The sequence below is a fragment of the Acromyrmex echinatior genome, chromosome 12 (assembly GCF_024713525.1).
Source record: "Acromyrmex echinatior isolate Ae372 chromosome 12, ASM2471352v2, whole genome shotgun sequence".
Lineage (NCBI taxonomy): Eukaryota > Metazoa > Arthropoda > Insecta > Hymenoptera > Formicidae > Acromyrmex > Acromyrmex echinatior.
Genome location: NC_141863.1, coordinates 2,073,690 through 2,099,533, shown reverse-complemented (window position 1 = coordinate 2,099,533; position 25,844 = coordinate 2,073,690). Strand labels below are relative to the sequence as shown.

At 29.8% G+C, this 25,844-nt stretch overlaps 2 protein-coding genes across 5 annotated transcripts; one reads left to right on the top strand and one right to left on the bottom strand.

Annotated features, from left to right (window-relative positions):
* Nucleotides 1–29: 29 nt before the first annotated feature.
* LOC105147480 (phospholipid-transporting ATPase IF) lies at nucleotides 30–22,587 on the bottom strand. Of its 4 annotated transcripts, XR_015546868.1 has the most exons (20): nucleotides 21,266–22,585; nucleotides 11,607–11,711; nucleotides 11,163–11,417; nucleotides 10,296–10,445; nucleotides 9,851–10,146; nucleotides 9,280–9,494; nucleotides 8,618–8,904; nucleotides 7,988–8,167; nucleotides 7,691–7,838; nucleotides 7,318–7,460; nucleotides 6,932–7,171; nucleotides 6,389–6,531; nucleotides 5,160–5,319; nucleotides 4,766–5,074; nucleotides 4,223–4,409; nucleotides 3,984–4,129; nucleotides 3,625–3,728; nucleotides 3,303–3,525; nucleotides 2,644–2,883; nucleotides 30–2,525 (listed from the first exon to the last, which is right to left on the bottom strand). XR_015546868.1 is itself a non-coding variant. In XM_087411699.1 (19 exons), exons 1-19 carry the CDS (start codon nucleotides 21,266–21,268, stop codon nucleotides 3,179–3,181), a joined length of 3,315 nt encoding a protein of 1,104 aa, XP_087267825.1. In that variant the 5' UTR covers nucleotides 21,269–22,585; the 3' UTR covers nucleotides 30–3,178. The 4 variants fall into 4 exon arrangements, 3 of the variants coding, with proteins under 3 accessions (XP_087267825.1, XP_087267824.1, XP_087267826.1); XM_087411699.1 differs by having other exon boundaries at nucleotides 30–3,199; XM_087411698.1 differs by having other exon boundaries at nucleotides 30–2,883.
* Nucleotides 12,469–25,844, top strand: LOC105147319 (2-oxoglutarate dehydrogenase complex component E1). The gene is made up of 15 exons (XM_087411702.1): nucleotides 12,469–12,850; nucleotides 13,265–13,383; nucleotides 13,463–13,744; nucleotides 14,504–14,714; nucleotides 14,850–15,027; nucleotides 15,168–15,283; nucleotides 15,365–15,504; nucleotides 15,829–15,974; nucleotides 16,382–16,571; nucleotides 16,664–16,885; nucleotides 18,318–18,594; nucleotides 20,056–20,141; nucleotides 20,375–20,695; nucleotides 22,600–22,884; nucleotides 23,773–25,844. The coding sequence occupies exons 1-15, from the start codon at nucleotides 12,469–12,471 to the stop codon at nucleotides 23,971–23,973; spliced, it is 3,156 nt and encodes a 1,051-aa protein (XP_087267828.1). The 3' UTR covers nucleotides 23,974–25,844.

Below are 25,844 nucleotides of genomic sequence, written 5' to 3'. Positions count from 1 at the left end.
AACTAACATATATAAAAACTGTGAATAAAAGTTATCCTGTCATGGTGAGCTCCCCTACATCGAGAATTTAAATGTTGGAATTAAAACCAAAAAGAGTGAAAGAAAAAAGAAAAAGAAAAAAAAAAGAAAGTAGGAAATATCGTAAAATAAAATATGAAGAGAGAAAACTAATTTATCAAGCAATTTTAAGATTATTATTAATTATCCAGCAAATATAAGAACGCTCACCATGTTCACATAGCACCATATCGCAAACATTATTATAAAAATAATTTAAGAACCGGTTCCTAATAATGTTGGCCAGTCAATATCAGACACAGTGAGTCACTTTTTGTTTTTTAGCTAATAATTTTTCGAGATAACAAAAAAAATAATTTTAAAGTTAATCAATTCCAAGAATAAAAAAGTTGGAAAGTAATCGATAAACATACCAGAAAGATTCATTACTGCGTACGAACGACACTGACACTGAGTGTACTGATACTACCAATAAATAATAAATAAATATAAATATTCCAAAAATATAAATATTCCAAAATTTTTTTTAATAAAGCAATTTTGAATATAAAATATGAACTTTTTTGATCTACACAACTTCATCAATATACCTACTGTATAAGTTTGATATTCGGCGCAAAAAATTTGTCTTGTATTTCGCAAATAAAGTTAAAAAGAAAATTTTAGCAAAAGCAAAGCAAAGTTGCCGTCACAAGATTTCAGTACATCTTTTTTTCTATTAAAATATAAAAGTCGATAAAGAAATCTTTCACTAATTTAAGTATACTCTAGATTTAACATATATGTATAGTAAAGAAAATAATTTTAATTTTAGTAAAGGTATTACACACACACACACACACACACGCACGCACACACACACACACACACACACACACACACACACACACACACACAAATCTGGAAATGAAAATTGCAGCATGTTTATTTAATCTATATTTATTCATCAGAAATAAATAGATATTGTGTAAATATAAAATTTGTTTATTATCTCTTACGTGCTTATTACAAAATATTACATATAATTACATATATGTATAAGTACGTAATGTATAATACATACTGACTGTAAAGCGCATAATATCTGTCATATATATATATATATATATATATATACAATTTATATATAAAATTAGATATTATTAAATATTTGTATGTACATAATAAATATGTGATCTATTAGAAAATCTTTTTGTTAAAATCACAGATTATGCTTAAAGCATTTATTTTCAAAACCGCACGATTATGAAAAATACATTATACGATTCATTCCCATATTGTTTCAGATTCAATAAAGTTTATATTAAAAAAAATTATCGTTTATTTATTTTTATTTATAAAAGTCTCAATTTTTTTGTTATATTTAATATTGATTGCCATAATATTGATATTGCAATAATAAATAATTTTTATATATGTTGATTATTCTTATTATATATTACATGTACACATTTTTTTAGAAATTTTTTAGAAAAAATTAAATTTTAACTGTAAAACTTTATCTCTCTTTTATATGATAAAATTTGCTAATATTTGTTAGACTAACAGTTGTGTTGTAACTACATTCAGTAAACTTGTTGGTAATTATACATAAATCATAAATAATTACGATAGTTCGTACATTCGCAAATAGACACATAATTATAATATATTGCATTTATCACTCTTAGAAATGCTTCTTTTATATGTAAATGAAGCTCGTGGTTATGAACGAAATTAAAAATAATGAATGATTTAACTAAAAATTAAGTTACAGTCGTTATTCAAATATAATAAACATGTACATTAAATTTCATAAATTTTGATGAAAAATATATTAAATTTCATGTACACGTACACAAATATACTTGACAGTTACAAATATATTAAATTTATAATGTAATGTTATGAAATTAAATTGTGTAACTGAAAAGTATATTAAATTTCATAAAATTTTTAACAGTATGCATAACTATCTACTTTTGTACAGAAATTAATTTTAATGACTAGTAAATCTCGTTATGAACTGTAAGGTCGGAATCAGATTATGCATTGAAGATTGAGATTGAAGATTGAAAATTGAAATTTGATCTATGAGGACAAAGGAATTTTAGTTCCTATTATTTTAATTGTTCAAATTTCAATCTTTCAATCTTCAATCTCAATCTTCAATGCGTAGTCTGATTCCAGCCTACTACTAATTGTGAAGATCATACTTAGCTCTATATTCGTGTAAATATTCCTTCCTTTTATAGTATTAATATAAGTATAAATATTAATTATTAGTATTAATTTTATTAATACTGTTTTATTATATTATTTCTCTCTGAATATTGTAATAGAAAATAATTTAAGTATATGAATAATTATTTTCAGACTTATTCAGAGCTTGTTACGGCTAAAAATTGCTTTTGTTAACAATGCTAAATAGTTGCGGAGTTTTGACTGATTTTATTATCAATTATCATTTAACCTTCTGGTGATGGAATCAGGTGGGGTATGACATACCCTAGCAAGAATTTCTATAACTTAAAAAGTACCGCGCGTATGTTGTCAGTTTCGTACAAATAGAGAGTGTATTGTTAATTATACTAAATTATAGTATATTTATAATGAAGTATAGCATAGGATATGAAATATACTCACATATGGTCCATGTTGATTTTCCATCTGGTTCGCGGAGGATTAATGATATGATACAGTCAGTCGTATCAGCAACTTAAATTGTTTGTACGTATGAAATGAATTATATATGATGTATCGTTCCTGATAATTATTTTTTCATTTATATAGATAATATTGAAGCGTTTAAATGACTGTATTTCGAACGCATTATTTATCTTTCTGCAATGAAAAGCTACCTCTCCATGGAAACATGCAATTTTTCTGTAAATTGAATTTTTTTTTTTTTTAATAACGCCGATATTGTTGCAAAAATTTAACTGCTTGATTTATTATTTTTAAAATAAAATTTTGTTATAGGTATACATTTGTTGTATATCTACAATATTTTAATTAATTTTTAAAAACGATTAGTAAGATTTGAAAATCTAAGGTTAGCGAAAAGTCTAAAATTAAATGTGAATACTAGTGTTAACAGCTCTATCTAAAAAGAGTTTATGTATTTAAGTGCAAATAATTATATTCTCAGTTTAATCATGAATTTTATAAATGGATGCATTTATTTCCGAAAATAATAATTCTAAAAAAAAAATAATAATAATTCTAAATATTATCAACAGTTTGCTAAAAGAAAAAAAATTTAAAATTACGTTAATTTAAATTGCATTACATGCCATTATTACCGTTTGTGATGAATTGCGACGATGGTCATCATCGTTACTGCAAGTGATAACTTGCGGAGACTCTTCATTTCTACGAAGGATCTTCAGGGGTCTGTACGTATTGTATGTCAACCATAAATAATCAAGTATTAAACAAGTAATTATGATAAATATAGTAAGTAACCAGAATGAAAGCGACAGTAATAATTTTTGGAAGACCCCGTACATGTCGCCATCGTATTTTCTAAAAAGAATGTAAATAAGATTTTGTGATAAAGATTATTTTTGCTTAAAAATACTACTTTTGATACCCACAAATTTCGATTGTCGCAGTTATACTTACATATTTAAACCTGAATAGCCAAAGGTAGTTACGAAAAATGCTAATTCAGATAGCAATACGCTTAAAACGAACGGGATTGTCCAATATACACTGCGTAACAATATCTGAAATAACATTATCATTAACAACAAGTAAATGTATATAATATTTATCAGTGATTCATTGAATTGTAATTAAATTGTCGAATTATTAAATTATACAAATAAATTTAGATATTAATTTGTTATAAAAAGCATAAAAATATACGAATTATTTGATCATTAAAAATATTTAAATTATTGAATTTTATTCTTTTGTGTGCATTTGTCAAAGTAAATCGTTTTACAACCTCAATCAAATATAAACTACGCGTGATGTACCTGTACATTTACTAGTAAAGTGACTATATGAAAAATGCAAGTGCTGAAAACCCAATGTCCAACTGGCGTGTTGTCATATAGATACGTAGGATTGATAGATGTTATAGCGAATACTGTAAAATACGTTATGCAGGCATGCCACATTCCTGAAAATAATGTGGTATATATCAGATCACCTATCGCGTTAATTTTTCATATAAACGTTACGACTTATGAAAAATATTAATATGTGCACGAACCTAGAAACATCCATATTACGAATTGGGATCGTGACATTAAATAATTGTTTTTATTTAGTTTATATAAGTATGGATGTTCCATGAGTTTCTTCGCATTGTAATTCTGTTCTAATAGTCCGTACACCAATATCGGAAGCGACGTGAATATCAAGTTGAAAGTCATTAGAAACATACCGTCATAAAGTTCCTATAAAAATATATTTTGTATATAAATTCTTTATCTATAAAATCTAATCGAATATTAATTTATTCTCTTTTATAATTTTCATAAAAATAAGAATAGGCCTTTTTGATAATATTATCAAAAATCACTATATAATAAAAAATTTAAAAATATGTAAAAATTAAATAATAAATAAATAATAAATAAATCTGTTTATCAATTCATGAGAATCGAGAAGTAAATCCTTCACTTAAACATTAAATCTGAATTGAAATATATGATGATATAAAAAGAAAAAAATTAATTCACTTACATGTTACGGGAATAAGATCGGTTTTTTCCACGTACAATAGAGAAACAAGTAGCGACGTTGTTCTTACCTGCGTGGAGAAACCATTGTGTATGCCGAACAGCACTTGCGGCGTTATGAATACTACGTTCTTGTAAAAGAAGAACTGCGTCAAAATGCTAATGCGCAGATAATACCAGTGCCCGTGCACCAGCAATGCTTTTCTCAGATACTTGAACTTCGTGAAGGCGAAGTCAGCAGATATCGACGCCTGGCGACCTTCTTTTCCTAATATTCCGATACCCACGTGCGCTTCCTGTATCATCGAGACATCGTTACCGCCATCACCGATAGCTGCAGTGTGCGGATGATTTCGTGCCGTTTTTATCAGATGCACAATCTGCAGAGATAAGCTATATTTAATATTCTTAATGATTTTTTTGTGTTTCTATACGAAGCGTTTGAGAATCGAGAAACGTTCAAACCTCGCTTTTTTGCAGGGGCGTCAATCTGCAACAAACAACTGCCTCGCAGGCCATTCCGACGGATTTTAATAATTCTGGGCAATTTCGTAATGTTGTTGTCACGCTGACACCATCAATTATTAATCCATACTGCTTATATGGTTCCAGTTTTATTTTCCGTCTGAAAGATATAGTTTGTGCAGGGCTAATATATTTTAAATTATATATTATGTAGAGTTGATATATTTTAAATTATATCGTAAGCTTTTTTTTAAAGAATTCTTTGTCTTTTAGATATGCATGAATATATTTTATAAATAATAAGAATTATTTTAGACTGTACGTATGTGAGAATACAACATTGTATGTGAGAATGCAATCAATAAAAATTAAATGTCTATAACGGTCGAAGCTGGATCTTTGATAAATTTAATAATTCAATGTGAATTTTATATATATATATATATATATATATATATATATATATACACTATATATTATATGTATATATTTCTAATCATTTGAACTACACATTGAATTGGTTTTTCGGACTTATAAACGCAATTAAACTACTGTAATATTAGGTGTTGGAATTAATTCGTAGCGTTTTTTAATGAAAGAATGTTATTTATTTCACATGAGCATTAAAAAATACATTAATGAAAGTACTTCCCATCACTTGTAAAACGCTACGAATTAATTCCAACACCTAATAATATCACGAATTAAATTAAATTGACAAGCAATTTTTAATCATTTAATGCTCAATCAGGCTCATAAGATTGAAAGATATTAATGTGCTGAAAAATTATATTTAGATGTTAATGTGCTGAAACGATATATTTTATGTTTCATTATTATAGTTTCTTTCGAATAAGGCTATTCGCACAAGAATATTATAACGTGTTACGTTAAGTATTGATCCTATTATGTAACAGTAATGTTAAACATTATGTTATGATATTCATTGTGCGTTGATATACCTAAGCTTACTATTATATAGGTTTCAGTTTACGATTCAATACTTAAGGTAATGCATACGGACGTTCTTGTGCGGAGAACCCAAAGCGATTTATACATTAAAACCATTTTTATAAAACCAAAAATTATGTGCTCATTTATTTGTTACTTTGATAAATTTTTGGTGTTATTATTAAAACAAGAATTACTGCGCGAGAAACATAATCAGGAACACTTATTGATAATTAAATGAAATTAGAAAATACTTTGAATTTGCAAACTGCACTCACTCGAAACTTGTGAGAATCAGCAAACAGGCTTGTCCTGAGGTCTCGTTCATCAATCTCAAAATTTCGGTACCCTTCTTGAAATGGCCGCACAGAAAAGCGATGTTCTCCGCAGTCTCTGCCTTATCTCCAGTCAGCACCCATATCTAAAAGAATATATTTACGATTATAAATGTCTTTTAAAATTAATTCAATTTATTCAATTAATCAGGATTGTTTTTAACATTTCATTCTAAGTAAGATTTTTAAAAACCTACTTTGATGTATGGTATAAAAATCTAGATATGTATATTCAAACATTTAATTGTATAAAAAAATCTCTAATAATAGATTAAAATTAATAATATAATATATATTATATTAAAATAAATATAAAAAGTAATATGCAAAGATATGTATTAAATTAATTATCTGGAAAGTTATACAATTTAGAGTATAATTCCGAAAGCCGGCAAATGTGATCGACAAAGCAGAAACGAAGGTATACAACGCGGATAGTGAAAGATTTCTTTGGCAGTCTACACAAAGGCGGTGCAATGAACTAACTTTGATGCCAGCGACTCGTAAACATTCCAAGGTCTCTTCCACCTTGTCCTGCAGGCGATCTTCCACCGCAGTTACTCCGAGCAAGGTGAGCCCGCTCTCCATAAGATTGTACGCGCATGTTATATGCGTTTCTCTCTCCGCACCGATTATCTGTCTGGCCTCCTCGACGTTATGTATCAGGTTTTCATATTCGGATTGGTTCATCTTTTTGTACGCCACTACCAATGTTCGCAGACCTCTCTGAAAATTAAAAAGAGATTCCAATAATTTTTGCAATGTAAAATACGATTGCAGCAACAAAAAGCAAAAAAGTATTAAAATTGTTTAAAATTCTTTGCTTCAGCTGTAGCTTTCGTTCTGCGATTGTCATAAACGGGATAATGCACCATAGAGAAATCAGCAACGTGAGCGTTAGTCTTTTGTGTCTCTCCTTTAGTTATCAACGGCATAACAGCAGAATCAGCACCCTTGCAGTACAACCAGATATCTCCTGACGAGTCTTTCACTATTACTGACATCCTCTTGCGTTCTATTCAAAATAAAATTACGTTGGTGCTATTTATTGCTATTAAAATCATTTTATTTTTATCTATAAAATTAATTATTATTTCATCTCAGAAATTTCAACCCAGTAAGCAAGAAACATTTTGGAACATTTCAGTAATATTGTAGCAACGTTATAACGTTATATAGCAGTACTGTTGAAATGTTCTAAAAACGTTTTTTGCTTATTGAGAATCTATTTCGATATTCACGTACCAGAGCTGAACTCTAATATTTCTAATTTCTGGAAGATCAGATTACTGTTGTCAGTCTTGATGTGTATATGCTCGTTAGTATTCTTTTGTAAAACAACGCCACATCTAGCACTCGCTTCCACCAACGCCTTTTCGTCTGCCGACGCCGCCTGCAATATATCACGTGTGTTTGTATACCTTTTTATACAGATGCAATCGCGCATGATTCGTTTACACTTTATCTTAGATGGAAGTTTTTAGTGAGATCTTGTGATACGCTACCGTAAATTTGTCATTTGCGTATGTGAGCTATTATTACCTGATATTCCGGCAGGTCCGGATGCATCATCAACGAGCTGTTGACCCTCGTGACTTTTTTCAATCTGAAACTCTCACGGAACAGAGTACGTCTGGCTATGACCTTGGGACGTAGACTCGATGGCGCGATTTGGACCAAGTGGCATAACGATATGCTTATCATGAAATGCCAAATTTCACTCTAAAATCATGGATCTTTTAATAATTCTAAATTAAAGCAATAATTTTGTTAGTGTTGTTAAAAAAAGTATTTAATAATATTTAATAATATTTTTTTAATAACACTAAAATTATCGCTTTTTGGCAAACACAATACTATTAGTTATCTACGTTTACGATATTGATATACAATCATTCTTGATTATTATTGTTTATTATTAATTATAATTAGTATTAATAATTCAGTAATAACTCGTAAATAATTACCGCCAAATATTGGAACGGTAATTAATTATACTCTTGCATTCAAATTATCACATGATATGAATTGATTAATATTTTTTATATGATCTTTAAGTGATCTTAAGCTACAGCATATGAATTCTTTTAACTGAAATAATATTGTCTTTTTTTTTACTAATAATCTCTTTAACGATAAAAGTAAAAATCAGTATTTCTTTCTTTTTTTTACCTCCCACGATGACATTTTGATAGCCTCTGTCTCGTTTCCGTTTGATGGCAATAAATGAAGATTTCCGTCGCAATCTTTTTCCATGTACACGTTGCCGTTAACTGAGCAACGTCTGAACACCATCAAATTTTCAGTGAGTGTGCCAGTCTTGTCGGTAAATAGATATTCAACCTGGCCGAGTTCTTCGTTTAAGTCTGACGAATTGGCGAGCGCCGGCTGATCGTTATCCTTGTCGTACATATCCAAGTCCCAACCGAAGAAGATGGAACCGAGAAATTTTTGCAATTCTATTGAAAAGCACGTAAACCTTTTACCGATATATTGTAGAATTATTTTTTACGATCTTGTAGTCTTTAAAACTTTTAAGTGAGTCTCACTCTTAAAGATTGAAGATTGATACTTTTTTTTCAAGATTGGCTCAATTTTTACTCTTTAAAAGACTCCACTTCAAAAAATTCAGGGAGTAAATGTATAATATATAATGTAAAAATTTATATATATGTATGTATATAAATTTTTACATAAACGCAAAAGAAATTTATCAATTTAAATAATTTCAAACGTTTTATAAATAATATGTTATAAACTAAATAAAAATATAAATAATTTTAACTTAGATTTTTTTCTTTAAAAAAGAAATTGTGCAAGTAAGAATATCTTACCAATGGTGACATACAATGATATCGGTACGATGTAATTGAATAAGACAAGGAAGCTCAAAATATCCTCAATTAACGTAAAAAAATTAACCTTGGGTAGTGGACCTAAGTATCTTTCCCATACTTGTAGAGTGTCAACATATAGTTTCAGTATGGTACACATTACCACTTCAGTCAACAGTATCACGAGATATATAATAAGATACTTATTGATAGTTCTACGAATGATAATGGATAAATGTAAAGTGATACAAATCATCTCTCTTTATAAATACATAGAAATATTTCTTTAAACTTATTCGCAACATTTGCGACATAGTCATAGCGAATATTCGAGCGAAAGACGTACACAGAGAGAACGATTTTGCTGATGAAGTATCCAAAAATTTAGCTAGATACAAATGAAAATAATTTTGTTAAGCCATTAAAATTTTTAAGTAGAACAACTTAAACTGATTGCTAGAATGTCAAAATTTTTGAATACTTCAGCAAAATTGTTTTCCCCGTGTAGAAATTATTATGTCTTACAAATTAATATAATAAATATTACAGAATAAAGCTCGGACGTAATTACTTTTCGGCAGTGGAGAATTTATTGCTGACTATCTTTGAATTGAGCGACAATTTTGTATCCTGTCCAGTGTAAACCGCGCAGCCGACCACGTACTCGGTATCTTTTAGTCTAGATCCGCGTAGTAAAAGATTTTCTATTATTAAATGCCCGTTGGTCGTTTTGTCGCCATCGTTAATCTCAAGTTTGCCGTGAAAGATGTAAAGATTAGCCAAAGGTTCCTGACACGTAATTGTCGCTTGCATTGCCACTATATCCGTAAGCGACATTGTTGAGACCACTTTCGGCACGTGTAACGTCTAAAAATTATATATTTATAATTATGGTAAACAGATTATGAAGAAAAATATTTCTAGAGATATAAAAAAATTTTCATTTTCTCTGACGTAAAGTTTTGCCTGTAAAAAATCCTACTTTAAAAAAGTTTATATAGTGTAAGGATAATTACTTTTAAGTTTGTTTCGCCATCAAGATTGGATGTCGTGACGTAACAGCAACCCGGAGTCTCGCTATAAAGAAGAACGATATCACAAGGTACATCCTCATCTCGAGAGACTTTCACAAGATCGCCGACTATTATCTGTTCGCAATATATCTCCTAAAATGTATCATATATTATTTATGAATGAAAAATAATTACCCGATCTGATGATTCTAGATTATAAGAAATTATCTTATCTTTACTTTAATCTTCAAATCAGAGCCATTGAAAAATTTTACAACAGACACGTACATATATATATTTTATATAATAAATTTTATATGAATACCCAAGAAAAAATGTTTTATATATAATTATATAAAAAAAAATTAAAGAAAAATCTCTTTAAGAGCCGACATAGGTGCAAGTGTAAATATAAATTCTTTATTATAAGAAACACATAAATGTTTCGATCCTAGCTTGAATCCTCTTCAATATGAATAAATATATAAATAAACTTAAAATAATCATATAAATTAATCATATCGTTACGAATATCGCACCATCACCAATAAGAATCATTAAAAGTAAGTGGAGAGTTATTATATTTTTGTTTTATATATAATTTTATATAATTATATATAAATGGACATATTTTATATATATAATTATATATAAAATTATTACATATGTATAATTTTATATAATTTTATATAATTTTATATAATTACATATAAAACATTTTTTCTCGGATATGCATTAAAAATTTTATTACAGTAAATATAGAAATATTGTAAACTTATATTTTATTTGTTTCATTACTATAAGCGTCAAAATTAATGAAATCTTTAAGTTAGGGCATTATAATTAGCGTAGACAACGCGCGTGACGAACCTGTTTACATTTGTTACGGATGACACTGACTGATCTCCGATTATCTCGTTTATCTATTTTGTAGCGTAGATAATCTTCGTATCCCTGTTTACATGCTGTCACTAAAATGACAAACGACAGAGGCAAGGCACTGGTTAATGGCGAAATTGACGAGTGTATAAAAACCGCGATTATCGTCATGAGTAGAAAGTAAAAATTCGCCATTCGCCGAAATTGCTCGAAGAAATTCTTTGGAATGAAGTTCCATATCGTATACTGCAGACAGATTAGATCAGATAAATGCAATTTATATCGTTTATATTTTTAACGAGAGTTGAAATACAAGAATGATGATAGCCATTTCGAGATATCAGCTAAATACGGCTGATGTTTACTTGTATTACAAACTGAGTTTCTTAATATTAAAGCTTTTAAATTTCATAAGATATAGAAAATGGGAAATACCTTGTGCGATATGACGCGATTGCTAACAAAATGTTTTTCTTGTGAATCGTTTCCAGAATTAATCTCTATGACTCTGTGATCGCTAAGTGCTGAGGATGTCGTACCCTGTAAATGAAAGCGTATATTAGTTTATAATTTAGATATAGTTGTGAATTGAATTTGAGCAAGTTAAATTTTTTGTTGTTCAATCTGAACGATGTCGAAATGGAAAATTTTGTGAAATTTTTAGATACGTAGTAAATTTAAGTATTAATCAAATACTTAATGTTGCTAAACTATACATAATATATTATTTTGTTTAATTTAAAACTAACAGTCAGTATTAAATGCTTTTAAATTAATAAAATGAAATGTTAAATAATTTTATTGAATTACAGATACTATTAATTTAATTTATTTTAATTTATTTTAAATTACATTAAATTATAGTATATATCATCAAATTATGTAAAATTAATCGTCTAGATATAATTAAATAATATATTTTTTATGTTTTAAATAATACATTTTTTAAAAATAATTTGAAGGAAAGAGATCATTTTTATGAAAATGCAATTTATATATAAAACACTTTTGAGGAATAAATTTTCCAAATAAGAACGTGAAATTCGTTTCAAGTTTCGCTTTTTATTTTCATCAGAAACAAAGATCAATCGTGCATTTAACCACAATCTTGATGTAAAAATTGAAAGGTTAATCGGAAGTCCACGATGGCATAAAGTATAATAATATCGTGCATACAATTATCCGTTCACTCAATCGGATTGTGAGATAGAATTTTCAAAATTTCTCGGTTGTTCGACATTTTCATTAGTTCTCGCCTATTCTAGCACTCGTATGTGCTGCGGCGACAAATGGGGCCATGTATACAAAAATGCAATGTTATCGGAAAGCACAATCCATGTCGTGGTTACATCGACAATTTGTACACTATCTTTACTCCTGGAAAAATTCTAAATGTAGATCAATTACCAAGCAATTTTACAAAAATATCCCGGCGCGCCACAAACACGATTGTGACAATGGCGATAGGAGGGATAACATACTTAATATGACCAATAATCAGTACTTGGATCATATGTACAAAGCATGGCTCAAAGATCAAAAATCCGTAAGTCCCTCATGGGACTCGTATTTTAAATCGATCCATACGGAAAATCCTAAGGACTCTTGTTCTTCTAAGCCCAAGTCAATACGCGTCAGTTCGTCTTCCAAGTTAATGGCATCGGAAAGCCGACAAGCAGACAAGAGTCTCTTAAAAGCAGATAAGAGTGAGTTTTGATAAATTCTATATTATAGTCGTTTCCTTATGACATAATCGTTTCCTATTGACATAACATTGGCCCAATATATCTCTAACCAATGTATTGTGTACCAGTAAATTGCTCTATCAGGGGATTAATATTAAAATCAATATTGATAATTATAATTTATGCGATTTAAATAACAATTATAAAAATTTAGAAAGCTGAATAATGATTTTATAATTATTTCGTATTACATTTTATGATTGAGAGAAAAAATAAATTAATATAATATATATATATATAACAATTTATATTATATTATTATATATATTATATATCCATAATAATTATAAATGCATTCTGTGGACCAATTAGAAGTAGAACTAATCATGTTTATTTTTTCGGATAAATGTCTAACAGGATCATTTTTTCTGAAAGAATCCATTCGGACAAAATCGGACAGTCAAATGCAGGGAGATCAATACATAATCAGCGCACTCGATATTAATGCTACGATCCGAGCTTATCAAGTTCTTATTTCTTGTGTGAAATTCTTGCACTTTCTTACACCCCCATATATCCATGTTTATTCCTTTTATTTATTCAAAGGCACGTGGTCACTTGATAGCTGACACCGATCCATTAGGAATACAGAATCCGGAATCAGCGAAGCTGCAGGGTACCGCAAATTTGCCGCCCGCGATTGTAGTGCGGCAGCATCTCAAAGGAATGACGGAAGCGGATATGAATAAAGAATTCCCTCTCGCATCCTTGACCGTTATTGGGGGCGACAAGAGGAGCTTACCACTGCGGGAGATACTGACGAGGCTCAACAAGATTTATTGCGGTCATCTAGGTCTCGAATACACGTATATTCATGATCTCAATATGGTACGCACTACATGGTCTTAATTAAGAAGAACGATGAATATTTTATCACAAGCATTTGATCACACTTTGAAAGGAACGGTTTTGCGTCTAAAATTTAGATAGGTATAGATTCGAAAATAATTTTCTTGAATTATTAAAATAATTAGTGAGAAACCCTAACATGATGAACAATGTTGCAAAAGTTTTGCAACATTTTAACAACCAGTTTGAGTGTTCTATTTAATTATTTTGATAGTCCAATAAAGTTATTTTTAAATCTGTGTATATTATATCTAGTTAAATACTTCAGCAAAATTGTTCCGTGTATACAGATAGTATACACGGATTTGCAGAATGATTTGCAGTTTATATCCTGCACAGTATTTTTGTACTTGTGATATCTTCAGCTTATCGTGTAAATGTTTGTTGATAGATTAGATTACACAAAACTATTTTATACTGATTATAGGCTGTATTAGATAAAATATTTATTTGAAGTCAGACTTTAGCTTAGTAATTAATATAAAAATAGTTAGGAAAAAAGAAATAGAAAGATGTTTATTGAAACTGATTTTAAAAAAAGAATCGCTGCGCGCCATGAAAAGTATGAAAAGCGAAATTGTGCGTTTGTGAAGACTTTAATTAATCTAGGAATTTTTTTATGTTTGTTTAAAGGATGTATAGGTTTTAAAGCAATTTTCATAAAATACGTAGGATATGTAGAATTATTGTTCATTTTATTAGTTAGATTGGTGGAGAGAAAAGTATTCGTTTTATTAGTTAGATTGGTTGAGAGAAAAGTTTGAGAGACCGGGCGCCTGGGAGTTGCCTGCGGAGCACCGGAAATGGATCTGGATGAATATCATGAGGGCCGTAAGTTTCGAGAACTTTTTAGCAAAGAAATACGGAACGGAGAAGAGATTCGGGTTAGAAGGTTGTGAATCGTTTATACCATCCATGGCGGAATGCATGGAAACTTCAGCGCTAAAAGGTGATTAAATTAATTCTTGAATCATACAGGTGTTAGTTTAAGTAAAGTTTTAAAGTGATTCCTGAGCTTCCATTGACAGTGTGTGTTCCATTAATGGTACATTTTATTTTATTTTTAATTTATCCTATTTATCAGGAGTCGAAACTGTAGTTATTGGTATGGCACATCGTGGTCGTCTAAATACTTTGGCGAATATTTGCTTGAAACCGATGAGCCAATTATTCACGCAGTTCAATCCGATTGCTCTGGAAGGATTCGGTTCTGGTGACGTGAAGTATCATCTCGGGACGTACGCAGAGAAGTTACTAGAAAGGTGCAAAAAACCATTGCAATGCAAAATCGGTTCTAATATGCGAAGCATCAAGCATCGATGTCTAAATTTGTATTCCAAGTTGCGAAGAGATGTAGAGAGTCTGAACATTTATCATATTTGATTTATTGCGACTTTTGTAGAACCAAGAAGAAAATGCTTGTTGCCATATTGGCAAATTGTTCGCATCTGGAAGCAATCGATCCGGTCATAGTCGGTCGTGTTCGTGCCGAACAAGTCGAGAAAAGTGATTCTAAACGTACATATCGAAGATGTGTAATTTCCTAACAGACGATAATAGACTTTGTTTAAATACATCCTAAAAATAAGATTCTTTCAGACGGCAAAAGATCATTAGCTATATTGGTTCACGGTGATGCCGCTTTTGCCGGCCAAGGTGTCGTTTACGAAACAATGCATCTCACCAATTTACCGGAGTATACAACGGGTGGTGTCATGCACATCGTAATTAACAATCAAGTAGGGATAACAGTTTCTCTTTGACAATGTTTACCAAATTTTTCAAAATTAATTAACTGAGTAGACTTTAATTAAAATTTAATTATCTAAAAACTTTTTTAAAAAAAAATTCACACATCAAGATAAATTAAAATCAAAGTTAATATTTAAGTAAAATTAGTATTGAGTGTATTAATTAATATAAATATACTTTTTGTATGCATTTATCTTTTATTAACATTAAATTATTAGACGCTAAATAACAAAATATTAAACAACTTTAAATAATTATAAAGTGTTAGCAAATGAGAATAATTTATTTTAAATGTATGTTAATAATTCTAGATTGGTTTTACAACTGATCCAAGATATTCACGATCTAGTGAGCATTGCACAGATGTCGCACGTGTTGTTAACGCTCCTATTTTTCACATACATGCTGATGATCCTGATTTAGCGACTTACTGCAGTAAGGTGGCCAGCGAATATCGGTAAATTACAATGCTATTTTTAATCTTTACTTCAAAAGTTTCTATTTTAGCTGTTATTTCCTGTTATCTTTTAATTGTTTAATCTCAGCGTGTGTTTTATTTAAAGAATGAAAGCTTATTAGTATAAATGCTAAATAAATTAATATAAAATTTGTTTAAAATAACATATTTTGCGATGAAAATTAAAATATTTTTTATAACTAAATAAAATTTTTTTAAATTCTTTTCAAAAAATTTTTTTGCGAGAAGAAATTATATCTAAATTATGCAAATAATTAGTTCCTTCAGTAAAAAAGCTGAAAATTATAATAAAATTTATTTTCATAATAAAATATAAAAATAAGAATATATGTATTATAAGTGCATTAAATTAGAAGAATAAAGGAGACTTATTAATTTATCATCAGAGCTACTTTTCATAACGATGTGGTAATAGACATCGTTGGATACCGAAGAAACGGGCACAACGAGATGGATGAGCCGATGTTAACTCAACCGCTCATGTACAAGCGAATAAAAGATCACCCTAATGTTTTGTCTATATACTCTAATAAACTATTTAAAGAGGGTGTGATAACAGAAGCTTTCGCAAAGCAGGTTGAGGAAGACAATAATTTAAAACTGCTTTAAATCCTGTCATTTAATCCTGCTGTTATGCATATGCACGTGCAATTGTTTTTTGTGTGTAGGAAATAGAAAAGTACGTGAACCATTGCGAAGAAGAATTCACAAAAGCACAGACGATCAGCTCGATGCAAATGAGCGACTGGCACGACGTGCCCTGGACTGAATTCTTTTCGAATCAAACTCCGAAAAATAAAATTCCGCCGACTGGTATCGATCTCGCGACCATTAAAACGATGTGCATTGCTATATCCACTCCTCCGAAGGACATTGCCTCGCATGTTCAAGTTAGCTGCAAGTCATACGAGTTACACCATGGGAGCAAAATGGATTAATTTTTATTCTGTTTTATAGAAATTCCTAATTTGCGACTGACAAGTTTAATTTATCTTAGTACTCATGAATGATTTCTATGAATTTTCAAACTTTTATAAAGTTTACCACCCAGCAAACGAAAATGGACTAAAATAGATTGAAATTTTTTTCTATCCAAATGCATATTTTAAATAGCGAATACTTTTTTTGGGATTTAATTGGATTCAATTGGATTCAATTAGATTCAATTGGATGCACAATTGGATTGAAAAACTGCATTTTTTATTCAAAAATTTGAATTGAACAGTATTCACAATTGTGCACAGAAAAATCTAATATTTTTAGAAGGCATAAAGATATGCTCCATGCAATTTCTATAAATGAATAAAAATGCATTCAGGATTGAAAAGCATTCATTTTAACGTTAATTCGTGAATCAATATTTCTGAAAATCTGAATCCATTTCAATTCATTTCAATCCATTCTCGTTTGCTTGGCAATTAGCTAAGGAACAGGAAGGGTTGGTTTGGAAGGGCCGAACAAGTTTCAGATTGATTAGACTAGTTCATAAATTTTAAATAATTTTTAGTGCAAGAAAAGGAAACAATTTTTTAAAATGTATTTTGGAGTGCTGATTTCAAATCTGTCGTTAGAACAATTCCATCGGTTTGAAATTTTACTCTCTAAATCTGAATAGTCACTAATTACCCACAGTAACTATACTTGGATAATCAGTGAAGTTCAACTAAAAAAGGAAGAATGTTTCAGTATTGTATAACTAAAATACTGATAGTTGCACGTTAATTTTAATTTTTTAATACCATATTCATTGAATTTATGCACTAAAATAAGATTACATCACATAATAAAGATTAGCTAGGTTAGGAATCTCACATTTCATTCATTGATTACTAGTGGCATACTTGGCACTGATATCAGTGATTATCTACTAATTCAGATTTAGAGAATAAAATAGATTAATTTTAAGATCTAGCATGTTAATTTTTAAAATGTGCACTTTTTTCAAATAATTAACATTAAATAATTTAGAATAAATAATAAGCACATAAGGTGAACGTTTTCACCAGAATTTGATGATAAGATAGTTGAGAAACATTATCAGGGGTATTAAGATGAAAATTGGAAATTATATTAAAAAAAAAATTAAACGTTTAACGCTTCTAAGTTGTGTTCTAATTTTAATAAAACTTCATTATGTGGAAAAAAATGTCTTTTCTTATGTTTTGAAAATCAAACTTGATGGAAATACGTATTTCAATAATAGATTCGGAATCAGCGTTGAAAATTATTCTAGAAACAATAGTGAAAATTATTCTATTTTTATATGATCTTGCGTAAAACCTTTGTAAACTATTATTATTTGGATTTATCTATCGAACATAGGTATTGAGAATGATGGATAGGCGAGCAAAACTGATGGAGTCCCGGCAAGCTGACTGGGCGATGGGGGAGTGTCTGGCCTTCCTCAGCCTGTTGAAGGAGGGTCACCACGTCAGATTGTCCGGACAGGACGTCGAGCGTGGCACCTTCACTCAACGAATACACATCGTTCACGATCAGAACAGAGATAAGACATATAAGAACATGTTGCGCGATGTTTTCCCGAAGCAAGCACTATACACCGTCTCGAATTCGTCGCTATCGGAATATGGCGTGTGTGGTGAGGAAAAATTAGTTTTGTTATTTTTCCGACTATTATGTCGTTGTATTGACAACTATATCTATTTCGGCTAAGCGTCTATCTTATCTAGTCTTATCGATAATTCATTCGTTTATTTCATTGCTAATGCCATGAAATGCGCAACCCGGCGACCTCAAGTCTAGACAGTTATTCCAAGAACTGTTAAACTTTTACATTTTAACAGTAACTCGAAACGGCCATAAATTACAGCAATTTCGTTAAAAAGATACATACTTGGTCTTGTGCTACATATATGTGCTTTTATTATAATTAGCGCCAAGACCATGAGTCTTGACTCTCTCTCTCTCTCTCTCTCTCTCTCTCTCTCTCTCTCTCTCTCTCTCTCTCTCTCTCTCTCTCTCTCTCTCTCTCTCTGTTCATTATTAAACCGGCTACACACACATTCAAGCAAATTTATCAAATACGCTTGCGCAAGCTGCTTGTGCAAACTTAATTGTTATTTTGACTTGCACAAATGACTTTTCTGACACACATACACGTTCAAATAAAGCACAAGTATATATACTTGTTTTTATACCATATAGCCAAATGAATTCAAAATGCCGTCATGTTACTATCAGTCATTGCAATAGATGTTGACAAACTAGGGACAAGGTGCTTCCTTATAATGCGAAATGTCTGTTGTCCTCACGTGAATTTTAAATGTGATGACAGCAAGTTGACAACATCAAGATTGTATGTAAAATATACGTGCCATTAATTTGCTATTATGTTGCCGATATGATACTTTGTATGAAATGCTTGCTCATTGCGTGTTGTCATTTTAACATAATGCATTATTAATTCTCAACGTTTGCTCTTGAAATTTTAAATTATCTATTTATTGCTAACTCAGTTCGTATATAAGATTCCGATGCCAGCAAATTGCCGTAACTTCACAACTCGTACAGTACATTAGTTTGTCTATTATTATATTTAGAACAAATTGTTTCATAACAAAAGAAATATAAAAGATAAAATATTATCAATCTCTATTAAATTAATATTATCAATCTTTTGTAAATTAAAGAAAACAAAGAAAATTGAGATATAATGTTGGGAAATCAAAAATACTCCACGTGAGTAATGTATTATTATATTGAAAAAAAAGATTGGCTGCTGCAGCAAATTGAATGGTAAAATATGGCATAGCATTTTTAATTGGCTGCTAATTTTTAGTTGTAGCAATTGTTGGTTGCGTTAGCCTATTTGCAATGTTGGTATAGGATTTCGATAGGCTAATGCAACAAAAAATTGGCTGCTACAATCAATTAAAAATACTATGTCATATTCAATCTTTTCTTTCAGTGTAGGGTTAATAAAATAAATACAGATGACATATATCGAGATTTATACGATACTAGAGATTTATTTAATAAATAATGAATAACTCATGGCAGCTTTAATAATTAATATCTCATAAATGTTTGGCGAGAAAAGGTTTCGAACTGGGATATTCGTCGTACAATCATAATACTCTGACAGTCTGGGAAGCACAATTCGGCGATTTTGCCAATACCTGTCAGGTAACTTTAACGATTACAGCTTTCTCTTTAGCAGAAATTTGATTTTCTTACTTTATTATAATTTTGATTTTTGTTTTAAGTGTCTTGACAAGTAATTTTCTCTTCTTAATTAAATTAATTTTTAATTAAAATTAAAATTAAATGAAATTCAATCTTCGTATTCATTATTTCAAAAAAATAATCGCGATATTTTACAAAAACATGTGTCACATGCGGCTTCAATTGATCTTCAGGTCATAATAGACTGCCTGTTATGTTCCGGACAAACTAAATGGGGTAGGCAGACAGGATTGGTACTATTATTGCCACACGGTATGGAGGGTCAGGGACCGGAACATTCATCCGCGAGATTGGAGAGATTTCTTCAGCTGTGCGACGACGAGTGTACTCACTTGCCCGGAACGGAACCCGATGCTCCCGCCGGTGAAACTGTCGAGCAAATCATGACAAGACAGCTTTTCGATATAAATTGGATCGTCTGTAATCCCACGACACCTGCCAATCTCTTTCACCTTCTGCGCCGACAAATATTGATGCCGTTTCGCAAACCATTGGTTAGCTCAGTCTTTATTTACGCGAAGTATTCGTCACCATTGTTACGAGACAATATTCGCCAAACACTTTTACTAAATATTTTCCATCACTAAATATTTTTCTCGTGCTTTTTGCTTGTAATATTTTTTTCTCGGTATTTTCAGAAATATTGGCTCATAAAATTGAATCCAAAAATTTACGTCTAGTGGCACATTACATCATTTTACTTTTAAATAAGCATTAATTTAATTAATGATTAATTTTTTAAAATAAAATTTATAGCTACATTTGTAACTAATAAGAAAACATAGATCTGGTAATGTATACTCTTGGTTAGGAGTTTGAGGCAGTAAATTCTATTTTCTTTATAATGTTATGTAGAAGAATTATGTAAATGTGTGATCAAACTGATCCTTTAATATAATAATAGTCAATAATTTTTAAAAATACGGAAAAATCACTAAAATCCATCACTAAATATTTTCCTCGTGCTTTTTGCTTGTAATACTTTTTTTTGTATTTTCAGAGATATTGGCTCATAAAATTGAATCCAAAAATTTTCTTTATGTCTAGTGACACATTATACATACCATTTTACGCGATTCGCGAAATATTTCATTGCGTGACAATGAACGACAAAATTCTTCGAAACATGTTCGCGTACGCGAGTCAACTGAATACCTAACATTACATAGATATATTCGTATCTTCTAGTTTTTACCGACATAAATTACAATGCGATAATAAAAGAGCTAGCCACATTAAACGCTACAACTATCAAGTTGCGATTATTGTTGTTTTCCAAGTATTGCTAGTCCTTCAATTTTTACGCATGTGTCACAAGCGTAATTACGGATAATTCAATTATTTCGAATTTATATTATCAAGAATTTTCTAAGATGCTTAATCAAATTTTTTTAAGGATCTAACGTCGCACATAATGAATTGTTTTGATTTTTATGTTTATTCGTTATAATAATCACATCTCAAATCTGATTTATAGGGTTGGGAAAGTTAATGTTTTTTTTAAATTAAATCAAGTTAAAAAGTTAATGGGTTATAAAATTAATAAAATTAAATTGAAAGTTGAAGGAATAAAGAATTAACTTAATAAAAATTAAGTTAAGATTAAATTAATTTAAGTTTAAAGAAAAGTTAATTTTGTAAGAAATTATTTTTGAAATCAGAATGTCCTAATTTTTCTTAAAATAAGATTACTTTAAATAATCCTTACAAATATAGATTATTAGACAAATTTAATTTTATATCATATAAGTTACTTATATATAATAAGAGTCACATCATAAGGTGTTTTTGTCAAAATCTTGCGAGAGAGAAAGGTATATGTTTGCATTATTTCTCTTTCTTTAACCTTTATCTAACTTTTTTTAACTTTTGAAATGACTGTTCATCATGTTTACGACTAGATATTTGTTACAAAAAATATACGTAAAAATTTAGAAAATGGATGGATGTGCAACTCTGTTCTACAACAATTCTTCATCTAAAGCTCATTTCATATTTATGTTGCTGAAATATAATGTTTGTTGATACCTAAATTAGTGTGATTCCAATATAAGCGGAAATTGACAATATAGCGAGTCAATAAAAACTGGCTACCGTATAATGTGATTCTTATTATAGAGTCTCGTCATAAAATCATTGAACTTTTTCTAAATTAGTTTTCTAATGTTTAAGACTTTATAGAAAAAAAAATATTAGCATTAAGGAAGGTAGACAAATTTTCAATTTAAAAAAAGTTAAAATAAATTAAAGTTTAAAAGTAACTAAATTAAGTTAAAAATTAATACATTTAAAATTAACTAAGTTAAGTTAAAAGTTATTAACTTTCTAACTTTTTTTTTAATTTTTAACGTTTCAATTGGTTACTACCCAACCCTGCTGATTTATTGTATACATTTAGGTTATTATGAGTCCTAAATCATTGCTGCGTCACCCGATGGCGATATCGAATTTCGAGGAAATGGGACCGGGTACGAGCTTTAGGCCTATTCTACCGGATCTTTCCGTGAAGTCCGGAAAGGTGAAGAAAGTATTGCTCTGTACTGGCAAAGTGTACTACGATTTAATCATCGAACGACAGGAACAACAATTAGAAGATAAAATAGCGATTATCCGAATTGAGCAGCTTTGTCCTTTTCCATATCATTTATTTGCAGAAGAAATGGCAAAATATCCACGAGCAAAAGTGAGAAGTTTTCGACTAATACTTACTGATATTTAATAGTAGAACTATACAATACATATGGATATGAAATTTTCAAATCGTCAATATTAAAAAATTTTTTCTTTTTTTAAATATTTTACAATTTAATAAAAAGATTTAAAAAGTGTGTATGTGCGTGCATGCGTGCGTGTGTGTGTGTTAAAATTTGTAAACAGTGAATGTAAGGCAATGTTTCCAAGTCTTATAACCCTATAATGCTCTGTATGACTAATATCATCCCTGAATTTGAGCGTTTTATATCTCCGCGTATGGTCTAAATGTTATGAAACAAAAGAGGTGAGGATGACGATAAGCAAAATCAAAATGTGCAAGTCGGTTATAGGCCTACAGTCTACATGTTTTTTTTAATTTTTTACTCTACGATATTTGTGATACTTTCCTAAAAAAAATTTATTGAGAATATTTTCAGCAGTGTTATGTATAAAATTTCGGGAAAACAAATGTTAGGCCGTACACACGTTCAAATATAAATATAAATATATAAATAAATTTGCACAAGTAGCTTGCGCAAGCATATTTGACAAATTTGTTTTAACCGACCTAAGACACTACAAAAAGAAATGTAACTTGTAGCACATAGAAATCTAATACTATAAGTCAGTATAAGCTAATTTAATATTAAAAGATAGCAATTAATTACATATTTCAAATATTAAAAGCACTGTTTAGTGTTAAGTTTTAATATTAAAAATATGTAATTACTGTCTTTTAACAATAAATTGGCCAGTAAGTATTAGATTTCTGTAATGATTTTATGGTTGGCAAGCACTTATTTTTTCAAAGATGTTTAATCAGTGATAATTGAAAGATTGTTTCTATATATACAGAATTATGTTTCTATATATACAGATCATGTGGCTGCAAGAGGAGCATAGGAATCAAGGTGCTTATTGTTACGTGAGAGATAGGATAGCCTTAGCCTTGGGCATTTTGCTGGAAGACGTAAAATACGGCGGTCGCCCTGCTTCGTCGTCGCCAGCGACTGGTAGCAAAATTATTTACAAGAATGAGTATAATAACATGATAACAACCGCGATGAAGCTTGATTAATCCTTTGGAAATTGCTATAAAACTGTATATCAGAAAAAAGATTTTCTTTTTTGAGAAAACGTCACGTACATATTATTAAAAAATGTATTTGTATCGCAAAATGTATTGTAAGAAGAAAAACTGAATCAAATTGTTATTTTAAAACATTTATTCAATTAAGCGTTTATTTAATAATGATAAGAGATCATACCTGCAATTAATTTTGATTACCGAATTGCGCGTAACTCACTCACCAGCAGACTCGAATATTCGGTGTCTTCCTGCGTCGTGCACGAAAGAATTATTCCATTCAAACAATTCCACATTACATTTTCGTTTTTTATCGGACTTCCGGAAGACTTCCTAGATACGAGTCGCAAGGACGCACGACATGGGACTAGAGTTAAAGTCGATTAAGCTAGGGAGGCGCTAATGATTGTCGGTACACACATGCAAAAAGAATTTACACCTTGAACTAAGGTCACAATTATTAACGGCTTAAAATAATTTTATTTGCGATACTGGCTAACAGTAACTTTATTGTTTCCGTCTTAAAATGATATTTATTGTATCGAGAAATGTTGTTACGCCAAATACAGATTGCTTGAAATTTAGCGAACAAGAATTTCTACATTTCTATGTGAAATCTGAAGATATCGGTTTGAAGTGAGAAAGGAGTGGTTGATAAGTGCATTGATAATCGTTTGTCTTTATCAGACTTTACACGCGTTCTTCAATTTGAGTTTTTCATTCAAGGAACAAACTTAGATTATCGGAATTATTATTGACCTTCTATCTTAAATCTGAAGATAGTCAATACACAATACACAGTTATGCAATGCTATTGTAATGTAATTATTGTTGAAGTTCAAGTTTAATGCCCTCATGAATATTAATTAACAATGATACATACAAATGAAGAAGTTCATCGAAAAAGAACTCACATATCCCCAATCAGTATAAAATATTTAAAAAATATTTTTCAAATATTTATTAAATATTTTTTTATTAAATAAGTATTTAAAAAACATTGTTTATTGATTGGGTCGCTTTTTGTACTTGAAATTTACTTTTCTGAAAACGTTTGATAGTGATATAATTAAAGCTCTTTATAGATAAAACAATATAAAATAACATTTTATATCGTAACAAAAGAAAAAAAATGCAACGGTAACTTCTCAAGCGAGAAGTGTTCGCACATGACATAATAATTTCTTACCATTTCGTCAAGTTGAAGACGTTCAAAACGACGCGTGTAGTTTTAACATCGAAAGGAAACGTGCCACTCGGTCGAATTATTTTCTCTTTATTTTTACACTTACACTTCGATAAGAAACGCGAACTTCGATTTTTTTATCATGCATTCATTATATCCTCCCTCATTATTGTCAAATAAAAATATATTTCCACAACACACTGTCCACCGAAATCGAAGTCAATTCGATCGTTATTTTTGATCTTTCTGCAGTCTTTTTTGTCTAGGCAATTGTTTATGCGGCATGTACTGTAAATAAATTCTTTTTCTTGAATTCATGTATGAAAAAGATACATTTTTATTGCATACATGATAAGTAGACGATAGATAGTCTATAAAGTGATTTAGAAAATAAGTTGAAATTAAAGATTGCGAGGAATGAATAATTATTGTAATTAGCAGTGATAAATAATAAGTTTTTTCAAGAACGTAAGTAATAAATAAATAGTGAAAATAAATCTTTAACCCTCTATACTTTTTTGTGATTCTAATTTTAGAAAAAAAAAAGATTAAGCGATTGTGTCGGTTGCTTGACAATGGTGATCAATTACCACGCAGTTGAAAAATGAGGAAATGTTCGATGTTATTTTAATTGTTAAAATGCCACTAGACATTAATATTTCTTTCTCTTTTTTGA